General features: G+C 33.6%; 1 protein-coding gene across 2 annotated transcripts in view; it reads right to left on the bottom strand.

Moving 5' to 3' along the window:
* Positions 1 to 19,983, bottom strand: part of MYOZ2 (myozenin 2) — a 34,918-nt gene that overhangs the window by 2,870 nt on the left and 12,065 nt on the right. The window contains exons 2-5 of one of the 2 annotated variants that reach the window (XM_057547010.1): positions 18,451 to 18,530; positions 15,633 to 15,802; positions 10,090 to 10,219; positions 4,952 to 5,135 (exon numbers count right to left, since the gene is read on the bottom strand). In XM_057547010.1, the coding sequence (XP_057402993.1) occupies positions 4,952 to 5,135; positions 10,090 to 10,219; positions 15,633 to 15,791 (473 nt within the window). In that variant the 5' untranslated portion in view covers positions 15,792 to 15,802; positions 18,451 to 18,530. The remainder of the gene's footprint in view (positions 1 to 4,951; positions 5,136 to 10,089; positions 10,220 to 15,632; positions 15,803 to 18,450; positions 18,531 to 19,983) is intronic. The other variant, XM_007172422.3, reaches the window with a different exon arrangement.

Here is a 19,983-nt window from a genome sequence, read left to right as displayed (position 1 = left end):
CCAAGAGGACTGGAATTCTCTCTGATGTATCTTTGTAACTTACTCAATATATGTACTTGTATAATGTATTGTACCTAGAAGATTCTTATAAACGTTTGGACAATGGAATTGGCAAGTCTATATAGATTTTCCAGTATTGCAGAGACTATTTTAAAGCCTGGAAGAGATCTGATTTTCTTCAAAGCTCAATCACCTATGATCTTTCTTGAATATCTTAATTTCTGGGTGATAATAGTGAGGGACCATGGAGTCTGATAAAGTAAGGAGAAAATGATTGATAGACTTTGAAAAATGAGATGGCTTTGATGTGTGGAATTGAAACATTATTGAAATAAAGAATAAATGAAAAATAAAGATAAAATGTGGTAGAGAGTGGGATGCTTGAAATTGAGATTTTGAAGGTGATGATAGGTATTGGTAGTGACAAACTTTAAGAAAAGCCAAGAGTGACTAAGGTGGGATCGAGAGACGGATCCTTAAAAGCAAGACAGTCAAAGACTTGAAAGGGCTGAGAGTTCAGTGGATCATTTACGTGGATACTTAAACCACCAAAAAGTGATGACAGGAATAGTACTGGGGAAGAAGAGGGAGAGCCAGATAAGATCTTCAGTGTCCACAGAGTGGATAGGTGACCTCAACAATGGCTGTAGCAGATGTAACTGTGTCATATAGTATAGAATCTCATGTCTTATTGGCCCATAATTTTCTTGTCTTCCAGTGTTTTGCTCCCTTCTGAAGAACAGTATGTTTTACTTTCTATTGCATCTGTTCTCAAGATAACTGACCTTATAATATTTTCCCCAAATTGCTGTGGAAGATATGGATAAAAACAGATCACTGACTGATGCAGTAACCTCAGTCTAATGTAGTATTTCAGCAATCATATCAGTATAAACTTTCACATCCAGGGCCTAAAACCATTACTCTGGAGGTGAGAGAGATTGTTTAGGAAAAGAACTTTTAATTTAGATCATCAGTCAGGTGCTTTATGACTGTTAAACTTCAGAAGGCATAGTAATAATGAAAGCTAATATTTATTGACAGGGTACTGTGCGCCTGACACTGTTTTAAGTGCTTCTCAAACTCTTTTGGTATAGGAGTCACCTTGGGATCTTGTTAAAGTACAGATGCTAATTCAGTCAATCTAGTGTGTGTCCTGAGATTCTGCATTTCTAACCAGTTCCCAGGTGATGCCAGCACAGCTGGTCTGACCACACTTTGAGTACCAAGCTTTACATGATTGTCTCATTAAATTCTCACAACAACCTTATGAGTTGATTCTTTTTATATCCCCATTTAATGGATGAAACTGAAGCACAGATAGTTAAATGACTTGCCCAAAGTCACCCACCTAGTAAGGTGTAGAATCAGGATTTAAATCTAGGCATCCAGACTCACTGAAGGCCTTCTCTTCTATACTACCTTATATCGTACCCGCACAAGATAATTCTTAAGGAGTATTGGGCCTTCTGAGATCACTTTCTAAGTAGAGCAGTATATTTAGGAATCTCAACCATGTGGCTGTGTCTAAATGATGTCAAACCAGGTTGCTATCACATTCGTGATGTAACTAGGTGATTAATGTCCCACATTTTGTCACGTGATTTAGTGAATTGAAGAGTCTTTATGACTCAAATTTGACTCAGTATATAAGTAAAACTTCTTATTCTTGGATGTCCAAGATGTCCAAGACAATATTTTGTCATTTTAGAAATCTACCACTGTAAAGCAATAGTTTGTTCATTTGTTGATTCAGTCATTTATTCATCTAACAAATTACTGATTGCTTATTATATCTAGACACTCTGCTATATGCTAGGAATTCAAAGATTGTAGTAGGTCTTAACCTCAATGAACTCACAGACAAGAGAAGAGTGAAACGTGAGGGGGAAAAAAAACACGTATGGACCAATATAGTTACTTTAAGGGAAAAATTTCCTGAATGCAGAGGAGCTTAGGGTAAAGTTTAGAACCTGGGATCAGGACCCGCCACATAATTTTGTAGGGCACAGTGCAAAATGAAAACTCGAGCCCCTTTGTTAAAAAATTGTTAAGAATTTCAAACATTAAAGCAAAACATTAAACCAGCCATGGGCTTTTCAATTGTGGGGCCCCCAGCAATTGCACAAGACATACATTCATTTGCGGGAGTTTAAGAGTATATGGTTATCCATTGGATACAAGAGGCTGGAGTTGAGCATTTCTAGATTTAGGCTGAATTTGGTCAATTAATCTTGTATTTATTAATTCCAGAAATCACCTTTACTCATTTATTTATTTTTTTCTGAATTAAATGAAAAAGGAAATGTTCCCGTGCCACTGAAATCCAGTATTTGGGTTTGGCATTTAGTGCATTAGCTTTTCCCTTTTTATCCAGTTCTGTTTTGTTTTTCCCACCCAAATTGTGGGTCATTTTCTTCTGTAAATGAAAACATTCCCTTCCGTTCATCACCCATCTCCTACCTCCTACCACTTATCCAGTGAAAGGTTGCTCTTTGAAAAGCAGAGTTTTCTTTTCTTTGGCACCATTGAGACTATATCCTGTTTAAATTTTTATTGCCCTTGGACACAAAGTAAAGAAAATCTTTTAACAGAGATGTTAAGCATTCAAAGTGAGAGACTATTTGTAAGATTTTTAACATCTCTGAAAATAGTTTCAAGTTTTAGTGAAGCAAAAAATTCCACTGAAAGATTTGGAATATTCTACTAAAAGATCACTGTGCATCTCTGTGATTCCCGTAACATAATTTCTTCAAACATAGATCTGACTTAAAATAATTTTTACACTTTATCATCTATGTAGTGACTAACAAGCTTGTTTCACTCAGATTCAGTTAATATGTGCTTTGTTGTTTATTTCAATTGATGAATAATTGGTTTGCATTTGTAAAAATTAATAGTGCTGGACATATAAAACACCCATAATAATTACTGATTATTCTATAAGGTAAAAAATTATGTAAAATGGTTGTATAGAAGTTAAAATAAATTGCTCTACTAAATAGATAACGCATGTAATATATTTAAAGGTCCTTAATCATATAATCACACAATGTATTTACAGATGAGGAAATTAAACAAGGAAAGGTTAAGTGACATACCCAAAGTCATACAGCTCTTTGAAGCAGAGCTGGAAACCTCCTTGCTCCTAGTTTACTTTTCCTCACATATTACATAGGTTTAATATAGTGTTATTTAAATATAACATAAATATTTAAATATCTCAAAATGAGTATAAGAATACAAAGTTGTATGAAACTATGGGCTATTTTGAAATTATGATTAGACTTGGGAGCCCATTCTCATCCAGTCATTACCACTGCTGAAGGCTATAAGACTGTATCTCACTCTTACATGCTTTATTAACAATATCTAGTAATTATGTATAATAATATGGGGCTACCAAAGAGCATTATTTTACTCTTTGCAAAAGACTTTGAGAATATTTGGAAACTACTTATTTCCTCCCCCTTCCTCTCCCTGTCTCTGGTGTTCTCATTTGTTTTTACAAAAAGAAAAAAATAGATATATTCAAATAAAATTTTCTCAGGTAAAGGAGAACTACTAGCAAGTTAAGTTCTCTCCCCCCTGCCCCTTTCACACACACATACAGTGTTACATTTACAAAAGCCTTGATTTAACACAGGGAGCTACATTTCCTAATTATATAGTATTGTGTTCATTGTTATAGCACTCACGTGGTCTTTTTACAATCAATAGGCATCTCTTTATAACCAACCCAGATACTATAGTGTGTTTGTAGAGCTGGAAGCAAGCTGCTCAGCAGGTATGGGGTACTGAAGCCACAAGGTATACAGAAGTCATATGGCATCTCTAAAGCACTAATCTCAAAAACAAGCCTCAAGTATTCCATTAGTTTCCATTTTTTCCTAGTGTTTTACTTTTATAATTTTCTATATTCTCATTTTTGAAAAAAATTATATCATTGATTAGAATGGGCTTTCAACATCCTTTCTTTGCCATACCTCAAACCCTCCTTAAACTCTACGGTATACCTCATTTATGCAATAGATGTAGTACTAATACTATTAGCATTACTAATAATGCTAGTAGTACTAGATGTAATACTAGTAGATGTATTACTAATAATAGATGTACTACTCATACTATTACTATAGCAATATGTGAAAACTAAAATGTTAATAGTACAATAATTTGAAAAGTACTAAGGAAGGTCACTATTTAAATGCAGCCTTTGTGGCATTCTTTTGTAAATCAAAAATTTACTCCTTAATTTATTAATTTTTAAGTGAATAATCACTAAGCGGCCTATAAATTGAGTGGGTGTGAGACAGGATACTGGAGATATTTTACTCTAAAATGAAAATCTAGTGGTCAAAGAATGGATTATGAGACCATTAAAAATATATGGAAATTATAAAAAATGGATAACAGGGAAAAATAAATGTCCATTGTGTAAACTATAATGCAGATATTATTTGGCAGTATTTTTGGTAGCATAAGTATTGGTGTGTACATGTGCTGGAGTCTTGGCCCTAAATTACCTTTAATCTGGCTTAAAGCCTACGCAAATATAAATTGGAACCTAGAGTTAGATGGTAATTCTCATAGTCCTGCATGCAAATTATTTCTGAAATTCTTGAACAGCTTTGTCATTTGGAGCAACACATAAACTAATAATCAACCTGCAAATTAGAAATTATTATTAAAATAACATTTTATAATATGGGAGATGATCTTAGTGATTGTTTCTGAATTAATAGCGTTCATTGTTATACTAAAAAGGGACTAAGGTTTGACATATTAATAATATTGCAAAAATGTGTCTTTGCCTAGGCTAAGGAGATATTATATATTGCTATTTAGAGTCTTTAAAAATTTTTTTCTACCAGAAGATTCAGTTCTCCATACCGTGATATAAAAGTCTTGGTATTGCATGCCAAAGTGTCACCCAGGATAATTGAATTACCTGTTAAAGCTCCTGTAATCAGGCAGTTCTGTCTTTCCTTCAGGCTTGAAAAGTTTAGGGTATAAAGCCTCTAAAAGCTCCGGATCACTGCTAATGGCCTGTTCCCAGGGTGACTGGTAGTACTTAGGGACAGCTGTAGTGTTGAATCTTTCAGGAGGAATTTCCTTCAGTGGTCCAGAATATCCTTTGGAAAAATATTGCAAGAATAAGTAAACACAGAGTACCTAAGAGTTACTAAACTCAACCTAACATTTTCCCATGTTTAATTTTTCATGCAGGGGTAAATTTATGAAGAATGCATTCTTTTTATGATCTCTCAGAAAAGAGTAGTCTGAAAGTGTGAGACATTTTTAAACCCCTTTTAATTTATGGAATTTTCAAAAGAAACCACTTAGTGTTTAATTTTACCAAATCATAGTTAATTTTTTCCTTGACTATCTCAGTATATATTTGTTCAATGAAACTATTAACTTAATTTTTTAAAAATTGTGCCCCTTATATTAATTTATACTAGGCCTTATATACCACACTTAATGGATTAATTTAGAAATGTAAATTGAGTGTCTACTGTGGTCTAGGTTCTGGGGAAATATCAATGAAGACAAAATCTCCCTCCTGTGGAGCTGATTCTTTAGAAGTAATGTTCAGGTGTTGACTATCCTAAATTTCTGAGTGGTCTGTAAAATGTTTAAGCTTCAAAATGGTGAAGCAATTTGTTTCCACTGTCTTAATCAGGCCCTTCTTATTCCCTGATGTGTCCATCCCTTGTTTACTTTGTTCCTGAGGATTTCTAACTTTTCTGCTTCCAGTCTCACCTCCTCAATTTATTCTCACATGAGCTAGAAATTTTCTGTAAGTACCATTTAAAAGTCACACACATTCCTGGCATAAATGTGAAACCATTTTCACATGCATTAAGTGACATTCTTCAAGTCTTCAAAGGCACAGCTGTTTACTCTCCAGCTATACTACCATACCACCTAGTTATGTCTTTCATATAATCCTCTCTTCCACCATGTCACAACCTCTACCATGTGATCACTCCTACTTTTGGGTTTCCCTGATGCTCTTTTCCTTCTCTAAAATGTTTTCTATTTTCTTCTGTCAAACCATGCCTATCCTTTTTTTACACTAAAAATTACTTTTTCTTTTCCAAAAACTCTTGATAATTTCACCAGTAGACAGTTATTTGTTTGCAGTAATTTAATTTTCTTCTGATTGTCTCCGGTATCAAATGGTAGTCTCTTCGGTAGGCTGCTTCTCTCCACTTGCCACTTAAGTGTTGGTGTTACTCAAAGCTCTTTTCTTAGACTATACACTCTGCCTAGAAAATTTCATTTATATTCTTGGCTTTAACTGTGACCTACATATTGACGATTCCAAGGTTTGTTTTTGATCTCCAGGCCCTTCTATTCAACTACCTATTATACTTGTCCAAATTAATACTCTCCTGGCACCCTTTATAACCTATCTAGACCTACATGCATCCGTTTTCCAATACATCCTGCTTCTTTTTGTATATTGGTCATCTTAGCAAATGTTATCACTACCCTCAGATGTCCAAGACAGAAGCACTGTCCTAGACAATTCCTCATTCCCACAACAAATCAATAAGTATTACCAACTATACTTGAGGATTCCTAAAATAAGGGCTCTCAACTTTGTGTTTCTGAATCACCTTGGGCACCTACTTAAAATGCTGATAATGGAGTCTTCCCTCCAAAGACAGGAAGTTTCAGGTATTGCTTACAAATTGTATGCAAGTGATTTGCAAATAGAACATTGGGAGATATTGTTCTAGCAAATTACCTCTTTCCTCCTCATTTCCATTTTTACCTGCCTGGTTCAGGCCCTGCGCATCTCTTGCCTGGGTTTTCACAGTAGCCTTCATACTAATCCTTTAGCTCTCAACCCTTCGTCCAGGCACCTCCCTGTTGCTGCCTGAGTGACCTTTTTAAGTGGAAAACTTTATCAGGTCACTCACTTCCCTTACTCCAGGTTCTATAATGGCTCCCCAGGGCAAAAATCAGAGCTACTCAGCAAGGGAATTCCTCGGTGGTCCACTGGTTAGCACTTTCACTGCCATGACCTGGGTTCAATCCCTGGTTGGGGAACTAAGATCCCACAAGCCATGCAGTGCGGCCAAAAAAAAAGACTATTCAGTATGACACAAATGGCCCTACCTAACTGTCCAGCCAGCCTCATCTCCTGCCCTCTCCTCTCACATTTTATGTTCCAGAACTGTGGATCTACTTGAAGCTTGTGTCCCGTTATGCCTCCCTACTTGTTCCATTTGCTCCCTGTGCCTGGAATACTCTCTCTAACTCTTGTCACCTACAAATTGCTATTTTAAGCCTTAGCTTGAGGTTATCACTTCTGTTTATTCACTCCTGACTTTCCCAGGAAAGCACAGTTACCTTTTCCCATGTCCTTCCTTTGTATAGTATACATAACTCTATTACCATGACTACCACATTTTATTTCCTATTCCTTTCCTAAAATTGATCAGAGTCAACCATATAGAAATAGGAAATTTTAAAATTCTGTATTTTAAAAAACTTATTGAAATCCCACTACCAAAACACAAATTTTCCCCAGTTTTTCTTCACCTATAAGCATAATGATCACATAACTATAATTCTAGTGCACATGGAATCTTGTATTTTATTGCAAATCAATTTTGTTTGAAATACTTTTGAAAGCTTCTGCATCATGTTCATGATCATTTTAAGGGTTTTGTAATAATCTAATAATAATCTATTGACTTGAGGAACTATAAATGGTCTAATCTTTTCACATTTTTGAATATTCCAGGTTTTCAAATTTTTTAATAGAATTAACTAATAACTTTTTTCTTTTTTGATATGCTGAATTATTTACAAGAAAGAATTCACATGTTTAACCTCTCAGAAATAATACAATTCAACAATGCTACATGCCAACATTTTTGTTTGATTTTTAAATATATTTTTAATATAACTGATTTAAATTCAAAGGAACTTCATTCCTACAGTATTATGGCATCGTAAGACTTATTAATTCATATTTGAGATAAGTTGGCTTGTGGAGACATAGTAGGTTAATCAATAAAAATTTTTGCTAAATTGGGATAAGCTACAATTTGCTCCCTGAATTTGTTATACTTTTCAACTCATCGACCAAGAAGGAAGGATCCATTACTCTTGCTTCATCACAAGCTATCTGATAACCTCCAAACTCTCCCTTTTCTTAGTCTATATTACACAGACATATCCAAATATTTAACAATTGAATGTTTAGCTTTAAATAGCTATATGAATTTGTATTTTCAAAATTTTTCTCTCTCTCTCTCTCTATATATATACATAGATAGATAGATATTGATAGATTCCTGATGGTAAATAAAATGTACATATGATATTGAATTATATATGCAGAGAGAAAATGAGACTACAAATATAGTGTGGACATTTGTCCTGTCTCCCTATAATTCCTTGAGGGTAGAGATGAATTTTTCTATTCCTTTTGCAATTTCATAGTTTATGATAATGATTAATAATAAACATTTTAACTTAGTAATGGGAGTACCAGATTGAATCAACATAAACTTTTCTATATGTCTTCTGTTTCCTATTAAAAAAAAAAAACCATACCATTCCAAACATTAGAAAGCAGGAGGTTGCAATATAGAGGTTGGAGCTAAAAGAATATATATATAGTCTGTTGAGTATTAAGAATTAAAGGTGTGTAGGGAAAGGATTAATTTTAACTGAGTACTTTATTATATGTTAGGGACTATACTTACATTTTCACATTTAATTCTCACAATGACCATGTGCAGTGAGATTTATTTTCCTTATTTTACAGATGGAGAAAACTGAGACTCAAAGAGATTTATTTTCCTTCCCAACACAGTAGTAAAATGGACAGAGATGAAAGAAGCCTGCAGGTTGAACCCAGGTCTGTCTGATTCTAAAGCTTGTTTTTCCCCCATTTGCTTAATGTTGTATTTGAGAACTTAAAATTGTAAAGCTATTTGAGAACTCTATTATAATGCTTCACTTCAGAATTCTGTGCATTATAATTGTGTATTTGATTCCCTTCAATGTTACTTTATTATGTCTGTCAATACCTTTTCTCATTGTGTTCAATGAGAACGTCCTGATAAGTCTAAACTCATCAGTGACTGACATTCAACTTACTTTTAAATAAGATTTAATATTATACAGTTGCTTTACTTATATATTTTCAAAAACACTATTGCTATTTGAGAAGATTTCCAGAAGTACTCTTGCTAAATTTACTGTTTAATTTACAAACATATGACATAGGTATTGCTAATTTCAATGTAAAAGTAGTTGAAAATTTTATAAACCTACTTGATACATTACTCTTGAGGAAAAACTTAAAGGTATTTGCTTTAAGTTATTTTGAAAAGTTATTGTCTAAATAGATCAGATAATTTTTCTGATTGAATATTTCAAAATCAAACAATACTTCTAAGTAACATATACTGATTTGGATAGCATTTGCTTCTCTTTTAAGATAATAAACAAATATACAGTATTAAAGGATAGCATTTGCTTCTCTTTTAAGATAATAAACAAATATACAGTATTAAAGGATTGCATTTAAGGTTCTGTAAGAGAGCAGAAAATAACAAAAGCAATCTCCACAAGGTCGCTTCACATGAGACATCTGTAAATTTGGTACCAGATCTGGATTTAATTCTTGAACAGCCAATATTGGCTTATAGCTATTCACAACCTCAGGTTCTTAATTTGTAAAATGAGGATTATAATAAATGTCATAGAGTTATTATTAAGTTAGACAAATATATATCATAGCACTTCATAAATTGTACAGTTCTATACAAATAGGATTTCAGTATAATTACAAACAACTTAATTTTTAATATAATAGGTGATTGCCAACAAATACAATGGACCATCTGAAAGAACGTAAGACTCCTGTAAATGTTTTACAAGACTCCTCTAGGTCTAAATCTTTACATTTGTCCTGAACTTATCTACAAAGTAGATATATAATGAGAAAAGCTGTATCACTTAGATACCATTTACTAAAGAATCCAAATGACTTGAGTCATATATTTAAGTGCATAACAACTTTATTGTTCTATTTGTAAGGGGATTAGTTACCTGGTGCAATGTTTTCTGGATTTGGGGGACTTCGTGGATCCGGGGTGTTAGGAGGAGTAAATGGGGCTTGCTGTGAACCACTTTCCAAGTTGCTTCCATCCAATTTCTCATTCTGCATGGCAATATTGTGCTGTATTTGATCAAAAGTAAACTCAACTGAATACTCAAAAATATTAGATACACTAATAGGAGATATCATATGTGCAAGATGCCATTTGTATACTTAGAATTTAAATACAATGCCACTTCATTGATACATGAGGTCTCAATAATTTATATTGTAATTAGTTGAGCTATTGAATGAGAAATTTTACTGATACCAATCTAAGATCTGTTTTGTGATGGCAATCCACTTAATTAATTGAGCTTTACTGTGTGCCAGGCACTGTGTCTAGGGCTTTGTATCAATTATGTAATTTGCTATTCACAACATACCTTAAAGGGAAATCTAAGTATTTAATTTTTAAGTCTTTACTAATTTAATATCATACAGCATACTTGCCAAACATACGGCTTAGTCATTTTTACATTACTATTTTATTTATACTTGGGATTTAATGATATCCTTTAATATGCCTTGTTTTAAAATTTAATCTGAAATTTGGACAGCAGTCATGTATAACAAAAAATATTTGCACTCTAAGCTGCATGAACTTATAGAAGGAAGAATTTGGGGTTTCTAGAAAATAAAATGCTTAGAAGTGCATTTGTCTTTAAATTGTTTTACTCTTATAATTTAGGATTTATTCTATGGCAATATAGCACTTTAAAAACAGTCAGTTTGCATTTTAACAGAGAAAAACAGACATTGTAATAGGTTATATCCTCAGAAATATGGCTAGGACTTATCTCTATGGTAAAGTATTGTTTTAATTATATATGAGAAATATATATATATACTTTTTAAAAAGCCAATCTATTTAAGAAGTGCGTAAAGTCAAATCATCTTTTAACTTTAGAAGGAAAAATTTATTGAAAACCATAGCAAATAAAGACCAATTTTGACTTTCTTCTGTGTGACATAAGCAGAAAGTATTTTAAAATATTTTTTCATTTCTGTATTTATTTATAAGATGATAAGATAAAGTACAATTTTATAGTTTAATACTTATTCAACTTTATAGAAATGTGAGGATAAAAGACTATTTTGTCCTAAAATCCAAATACTATAATTAAAGGCCATAAATTAAGGCCTCACCTGACAAAATTATGAAGAAAATAAAGTTTATTGCATTTTCAGGCTTCTCCCACCCACAGCCACTCTCCAGGTGCCTTTTAACTTCACCTTACTCTAGGCAGCACCCTGGTAAAGCTGCTGTGGAAACGAGTAGGGCAATGTTAGTAGGGGTAAGCTGGCTTGTGGAGCCATGCAAGAAGGCATGAGAGGCAACATCAACTAGGTGAGTACAGAGTCTTGATTACTGGGCATAATGCATTTTATTCAATAGGCGATAAGAAACAATTTCTAGAGATGAGTAATGCTATACTCAGATACATCAGTTTTCCATGTTTTGAATTTAGCTCTTAAGTGTTCAACTTAATTGACTGGGTTAGTATCTTTTTTTTTTTTTAATTTTATTTATTTAATTAATTTATTTTTATTTTTGGCTGCATTGGATCTTCGTTGCTGCGAGCGGGCTTTCTCTAATGGCGAGCGGGGGCTACTCTTGGTTGCGGTGCGCAGGCTTCTCATTGTGGTGGCTTCTCTTGTTGCGGAGCACGGGCTCTAGGCGCTCGGGCTTCAGCAGTTGTGGCACGTGGGCTCAGTAGTTGTGGCTTGCGGGCTCTAGAGCACAGGCTCAGTAGTTGTGGCGCACGGGCTTAGTTGCTCCGTGGCATGTGGGATCTTCCCGGACCAGGGCTCGAACCCGTGTGCCCTGCATTGGCAGGCGGATTCTTAACCACTGCACCACCAGGGAAGCCGCTGGGTTAGTATCTTTTTTCACTTCTGAACCTACACCACCTCTTAGAAAAGAGAAAAGTTCTTGCTAACTTTAATTATAAATAAAAGCCAGTTGAGATAAATACAGAAAGTTTAATTGTATCATGCATAAAAATTACTTTTTATAAATTACTGAAATGTGCCCATGAAATGAATTTCACCTAAACTTACAAATCATTCTACCTACATTAATTTAAAAATTGTCATACTAACCTCCTAAATAGATAGGAAAATCAACTCTTTCTAACTAGTCATTAATTACCAGGAGACACCCAGTAGCTATATTGTCATTGTTAAGTATACAAACAAAGCCTTTTAATAGTTGGGTAGTGACTTATTTTAGTTATGATATGAGCCTTAAATTATTTTTTATAAAGTTATTTTTTGAACAAAATAAATATATGTTCAGAATCTCAGTATATTTAGTTTGGTCTTATTTCAGAATTACTTGTTACAGTATACTTCCCCTTTTCCCAGTATTATCTAATTATTAAGGATTTTGAAAAGTCCATAGTTACTAAAAGCATATATAGTCTTAACCGTAAAATGTGAATTGTTTTGATTAACGTCCTTTTGTTGTGATTTATAGAAGGAAATTTTAATTCTGATGGATCATTCTTCTATTTTATTTTCACTCTAATGATCATTTTCTTCATCCTTTTTTTTTTTTGCCTACTTCTGTAAGAAGTTGATCAGTTCATGAACTAGGGCTTCAAAATTGGCATATGTAGCAAGCAACGTATCTTCATTTCTTTTTAAAAACGCCTATTTTCTGTTGTTATTTATGACGTAAGAAGTCTTGTGTGGCTTCAGTTTGCCAGTTTCTCAGCAATAGAGTAAGCTCAAAGCTGTGCTTTTTTTTTTTTAATAATACTTAATATTTAAACTAATGGCGTTGATTACCAGGGAGTTGGTTTATATTTTCATCTAATGATGTCCTGAACATTATAATAAAATAAGAAATGCATAAATATAAGTTAAATAATTATTTTGACAATATCTATAGCTCAAGGGAAGCAGTAAAAGGAAAAGGTCATTTCAGAAAATGTAGTCAATAAGTTAATTTGATATAAATCATATAAAGATGATTCAAGAATTAGATTATAAGTAAATAGTTGTTTTCTATTTTTCAATGTTATTTTGTCTCTCCATCACTAGACAAGGGCTGTATTTATTTATCTTTGAAATCCCAGCATAGTTTGTAGAACATGGTAGGCAATCAATAAATTTTTGCCAAAAGTATAAATAAATGAATGGAACTAGACCTGAACCTAATATTATTTTTTAAATTCCTGTGACATTATCAATGCTTGCTTCAAGTTGCAATCTAATACTGTGATAAAGCAAATGCGTCGTCATACAATGTAGCTCACTATCTTCCTCAATGATTTATTATGCAGGTCATTTTTAGAATTAGGATCCGAGAACACAGATCTTTAAAGCCAGAAAACACCTTACAAAACCATTTGCATCAATCCCTTATTTTATAAATGAGAAAACAGGTCCAGAAAGGCAAAGAAAGTTTTAAATTGACTCCAGATTACACAGATTGTGGGAGAGCCAGGACTGAACCCTGGTCTTCTGGTTCCCAGGCCAGAGTTTCTTTTAATTACACCATGACAAGTGTCAGTGCCAAGAACTCTAGAATTCTGAAAGCTGGGTTTCAGTCTACTTTATTATGGTATTACTTAAGCCAAATAAATGTATGTACTTCCTTGAATACTACTTTCCTCATTTCTAAAGAAGAGAGAGTAAATTTCATCAGACTTCAGAGTATATTATGTAACTCAATGACATGTGACTTTATTCCATATATTATTATTGTGTATTGCTCTATGTTATTTATCAGCATTTAATTGTTTATTTCAATATAGCTATTTGGGATTATTTTATTTATTTAGTTCCCAATCTTCTAGGAACACTGAAAAACTATCAAGACCTGTTCTTACACATTTTACCTATGACCAGAACATTTGACCACAGGTATATAAGATTATTGTCAGTAATTTGAAATACTAGTGATAAGAGAATATGCTTTATTCTAATGGACATTTTAAATCTCATTGTACCTTCCACCAGAACTGTAGTTAAAGCATTATACTTAGAGATATAAATGTAAGTTATGAAAACTAGATTTATTCATTTATTCAGATGTCTAGACTTGTAGATGACTTTTCAGAGAATCTCCCTTAAGCTGCTATTTTTCATATTATTCTTCAAAGCTGCTTCTCTGTTGTCATTATTGAAAGAATATGATTATATAATTATACTCTGTCAGATGAGGTAGGGGTTATTTTAGGCTCATACTATATTAGCTGCAGACATTTTCTGATAAGAGGATACTGGGCATAATTATAGGGTAACATAACATTACATTTATCCATGACTTCAAGTGAAAACCATCCTTCATAAGTGTAAATACTATGGTTGAGTAAAATTTGATGTCTAACTGAATTCATAATTATAACTAAATTAAATTCATGGGTGTTGAAGGATGCTCATTAATGTGAAAAAAAAAACTGTTTAAGATGTTCTCTAACCATTTATTGTTAACCAGCATCATAACAAGGGAAATAGAAATTTCAGGAATGAATAAAATTTTAGTGTTTGTGAGTGTGGTTCTTAGTTCTGTAATGTGTTTTAGTAATTATGATAAAAGATTAGTGAAACCAGTCTGTTTGCTGTAAAGAATTTAGCTGTCCATTCAAAACAACTTAACTAGTGATGGCAGCTGGAAAGGTTTCAGGTTTAAATTCATAAGTAAACTTACAGACTGTTCATAGCTATAGGAAGAAACCCTCAATAAAAAAAAACCACAAAAGACAAAAAAACAACTTATATTTGTTGTAGTCTCTAGTATCTCCTCAAATTTAGAACCAATGAACTATTGCTTTTTGATTCTTCATACCTGGTATTTTATTTTTAAAGTCATTTTCCCAAAGCTAATTGTTTTTCTGCTATGAACTTCTTCCTCTAAAATCTCTCTGAATAACAAGAGAATATGGTATTCATGCAATATGTAAAATTTAATTTAATTAATTTGTTTGCTTTTTTAAACTTCTGGTTGATGAAAACTTTTGTCCGAGTTTTGTCCACATTGGTTTTGTTGTTAATAAATAACAGACTTCTCTACACAATGTGGAATAAATGCTTTGAAAGGAGATCAACTGTGTCTGTAGTTCCCAGGCATGTTTTACTGCCAGGATGTATTCAGCCAATAAAATGCTTATACTTACTTTATGGAGCACTGTGTGCTTTGGAAATGTTTCCATCCCAAACATTTAACCAGTGGTGATAAGACCATGGAAACTTTTAGTACCACAATCTCCACTCCCTCTCCCTCGTCTTAGCAGAACAGAGGAGTTCTTCAGTGCGAAATCTACAAACTTACAATGTCTGTACTGAACTAAAAAGATACTCATATCATGCATAATATTTCTTTTGTTTATCCACCTAAACTATTCATTATCTTGAAAAAAAAAGTCTAACAGAATCAATGAAAAGAAAATTTGTAGAATACTTGTTTGAGAATCTAATAACACATATAAATTTAGAAGTGCTGCCCGTTTATTTCGATACCACATTATCAAGTTATACCTACATTTATTTGTGCTTTAGATTCATAATGGAAATTTTCAAATGTATATTTGTCAGATCTTCTTTGTCGCATCTTAAATAGTCTGGCACCACGGTTACTGAGATGGGATAATTCTTCCAACATGATGTCTCTGGGGATGCTGACTTTTTTGCCCAGGTCCATGCCATCTACATCTGTAAAACAATATTCATGTGCATGAAAACCCCAAGATAAGCATTTTTAAATGCTTTGCTAAATTTCAGAATTTATTGCCCGCTATATGCTAGTATAGTGACTAAAATATAGGCTCTTTACTCAGACTGCCTTGGGTTGAATCCTGGCTCTACTACTTTCTAACTGTATGATCATAGATATGTTACTTATTTTTTGTAAACCTCAATTTCCTTATCTCTAAAGTGGGGCTAATAATAACACCTACTGCATAGGGTTGATACGAGGATTAAATAAAATGTTTCTTATCAAACACTTAGCATCATACCTGGCACATAGAAAGAGTGAATGAAAGTAAGCTAATGACACTATTAATTTAATCTTTCCTTATTTAGTGAGTTTTCAAACAACACTGCTCATAATTCTCTTCATAAGCTCTGTTTGACTCCCAACATTTTTCTGTATCAATTTTAGCAGTCTCTGTTACAAGAATGCCTACCCTTTGGCCCATGCCACCCATTTTCCTATCTCTGTCAGAATGCTATTCATCCTGCATCTAGCACCAAGGAGCCTAACATAAAGTAGGTAGGTGATAAACATTAAATGAACGAATCCTTCTCAATCTAGCTTATGTGCCATTTCTGTCAATTCCTTCTCTAAAATCTCTATTCATACTTATTCATGCCTTTTCGGTATTCCCATAGCACTGAATCACAATTACTTGATTCCGTTTTACTTATTTTATGGCTTGCATATTCTTTATGTTTTTGTCTTTATGTCCCCCATGCCTTAAATATAGGAGATGTTCAGTAAACAACGGTTATTTTCTATTTCTAGTACTGAAGGACTTTTCTAAAATCCCAAAGAAATAAAACTCATCCACTTGCTCCTTTAATCAGAAATATCTTTTTGTGTAACCCACAGAGTTCTTTTGCTACTGTGGACTGCTCTTAAATGCAAAGAAGAAAAATTGGACCATTTGTAAAATAAATAATTATGCTGGTTGATTGGGACAACATTTTCTGATGTAACAAATTAACCCTAATAATTAGGCTTTTGGAGGTCTTTAGGGATAAAATAATAAAATTACTTACAAATTTTCTCCCCATTTTGCCTTGAAAAAAAATCAATTTGTTTATATATTTTGATGTTACCCAGAGAGGAGCTCCACTAATTACAAAAATTATAATATCAAGACTTATGCTTCTGGGAAGATAGAATAGATCTACTTTTCTTTATACCTCTACTAAGTAAAACTAAAAATCCTGGACATTATGTATAAAATAAACATAAGAAGACTCTGGAAGTTGGAGGGAAGAAGGCAGACCAGCTAGGGACAACAAGGTCCTTCCTCAAGACCCAAGGAACAACAAGGTACTGAATTCTCTGGGTTTTCCTTTAGCCCCATATATCCCAGACTTGGAGCTGAAGATGCTATTAACCCAGAAACACCAAAAGGTGCAGCCAAAAGCCTCCAATAAAAGATTGTTCTCACTAGCCAAGACCAGGAAAGGAGCAACCTAGAAAGACAGAAAAGTTTTAGACAATAGCTACTCTACTTCAGCCAAATACCACAGAAAAAACTTTGGCCTCACCCATATCAACAAAGTTCAAGTGGGGAGCCCAGAATTTTACCCTTGCGAGGCTGTAATGAGGTGCCCCAATGCTCCCATAAGGGTGGTATCAGAGGGGCTAAGGAGGAAGCTGGGACTTTCATCCATCTCAGCCGGTAACAACCCTCCATCCCTGTAGTGTTAGTGGAGACCCGGTGGGGATTCTAGTAACTAAGTGACCCTCCTCAAGTTTCAGTGGGGGCCAACTGGGAAACCTTGACTTCCTACTTCCACCTGGCAGTGATAAGGTGGCACTCTCCTTCCCCTGCTGAAGCAGTGTCAGACTAGGATAGATAAAACAGAAGGCTTAAATAAGAGCAAGATTCTTAGAACATAATATGACAATATGCAGGCTCAAATAAAAAAATCAAAAAAAAAATCATTTGTCATACCAAGAATCAGGAAGATCTCAAACTGAATGAAAAAAGATGCCAACATGAGGTGACTGAGGTATTAAAATTATATAACAAAGATTTTAAAGCAGCCATGATAAAAATACTTCAAAGAGCAATTACAAAGTTTCTGGAAACAAATGAAAGAATAGAAAATTTTAGCAAAGAAATAAAAAATCATGGCAGAGAAATAAAAGTTGTAAAGACCCAAATGGAAACATTAGAACTGAAAAATAAAATACCCAAAATAAGAAGTTCAGTGGATGGATTCAATAGCAGAATGGAGGGAATAAAGGAAAGAAATGGTGAACTGAGAGATAGAACAATGGAAATTACCCAATAATAACAACAGAGAAAAAAAATAGACTGGGAAAAAAAAAAAAAAAAGCCTTAGGGATTGGTGTGACTAGAACAAAAGATACAGCATTTGTATCACTGAAGTCCCAGAAGGAGAGGAGGTATGTGGGACTGGAAAAGTACACAAAGAAATAATGGCTGAAAACTTCCCAAATTTGGCAAGAGACATAAACCTACAGATTCAAGAAGCTAAAAGCATTCTATAAAAGATAAATCTATAGAACTCTACAGCAAGACATATTATAAACTTCTAAAAACTAAAGACAAAGGGAAAATCTTGAAAGCAGCCAGAGAAAAATGACAACTTACCTATAGGGAGAAAAAAATGAGAATGACAGTGGATTTCTCATCAGAAATCATGAAGATCAGAAGGAAATGGCACAAAAATGCTGAAAAAAAAGAAATGTCAACCCAGAATCTGATACCCGGTGAAAGTATTCTTTAGAAATAAAGGGGAAATTGAGACGTCTTCAGATGAAGGAAAACTAGGAAATTTGTTGCCTGGAGACCTACCCTAAAAGAATGGTTCATGCTGTTACAACAAAATATCAAAGACTGGTGGCTTATAAACAACAGAAATATATTTCTTATAGGCATGGAGGCTGGAAGTCTGAGATCTGGGTGTCAGCATAGTTGGTTCAGTTGAAATCATTCTTCTGAGTTGTAGACTGCCCACTTCTCACTGTGTTCTCACATGGTGGAAGGGACAAGAAAGCTCTCTTGGGCTTCTTTCATAAGGGCATTAATATCATTCACAAAGACCCCACCATCATGGCCTAGTCACCTCCCAAAGGCCCCATCTCCTAATACCATCAGGGACATTAGGATTTCAATATTTGAATTCTGGGGGGCCACAAATATTCAGACCATAGCAAATAACTAAATTAAGTTCTTTAAACAAAAGGGAAACAATAAAATAAGGAACCTTAGAACATCGGAACAAAAAAAAGGTTACAGTAAGCAAAAATGTGGGTAAATACAGTAAGCTTCCCTTCCCCTCTTGAGTTTTCTAAATTATGTTTGATCATAGAAGCAAAAATTATAAAACCCTCTGATATAAATATATGTAGAAAATAGTTAACACAATTATATTATAAACAGGGGAGGGTAAATAGACATGAAGGTAGGTAAGTTTTCTATACTTCCCTTGAACTGATAAAATGACAATATCTGTAGACTTTGATAAGTTAAGCATATATAATGTAATAGAACAACTACCAAAAACTATACAAGTACACTTGAAAAACTATAGATAAATAAAAATGGAATTATGAAACATGTGCAAGTAATCTGTAGGAAACTAGGAAAAAGAAAACAGAAGGGAAAAACAGAGACAACAGACAGAAAACAAAAAATAAAATGATAGACTTAAGCTCTACTACATCAGTAGTAGAGCTTAAATAAAAATGCTCTAAATACCCTAATTAAAGGATAGAGACTAGCAGACTGGATTTTAAAATATGACCCAAATATAAGCTGTCTAGAAGAAACTCACTTCAAGTAAGTGCCTTGAACAATATAGGCAAGTTGAAAGTAACAGGATAGAAAAAGATATCAAGCAAACATTAATCAATGGAAAGCAGAAGTGCTTATGTTAATTCCAAAGTGGACTTGAGAGCAAAGGAAATTTCCAGAGACAGAGAACGTTATATAATGATTAAAGTGTCAATCCACCAAGAAGACCTAGAAATCCTAAATGTGTATGCACCAAAAAACAGAGCTTCAAATGGAGCAAAAATTAATAGAACTAAAAGCAGAAATAGATAAATCCACAATTAGAGTTGGAGACTTCAACATTCCTCTCTCAACAAGTGATAGGACAACAGAGAGAAAATCAGCGAG

Source organism: Balaenoptera acutorostrata, chromosome 5 (genome assembly GCF_949987535.1).
Source record: "Balaenoptera acutorostrata chromosome 5, mBalAcu1.1, whole genome shotgun sequence".
Classification (NCBI taxonomy): Eukaryota; Metazoa; Chordata; class Mammalia; order Artiodactyla; family Balaenopteridae; genus Balaenoptera; species Balaenoptera acutorostrata.
The sequence above is the reverse complement of the archived record's forward strand: the minus strand, read 5'-3'. Positions and strand labels throughout refer to the sequence as shown.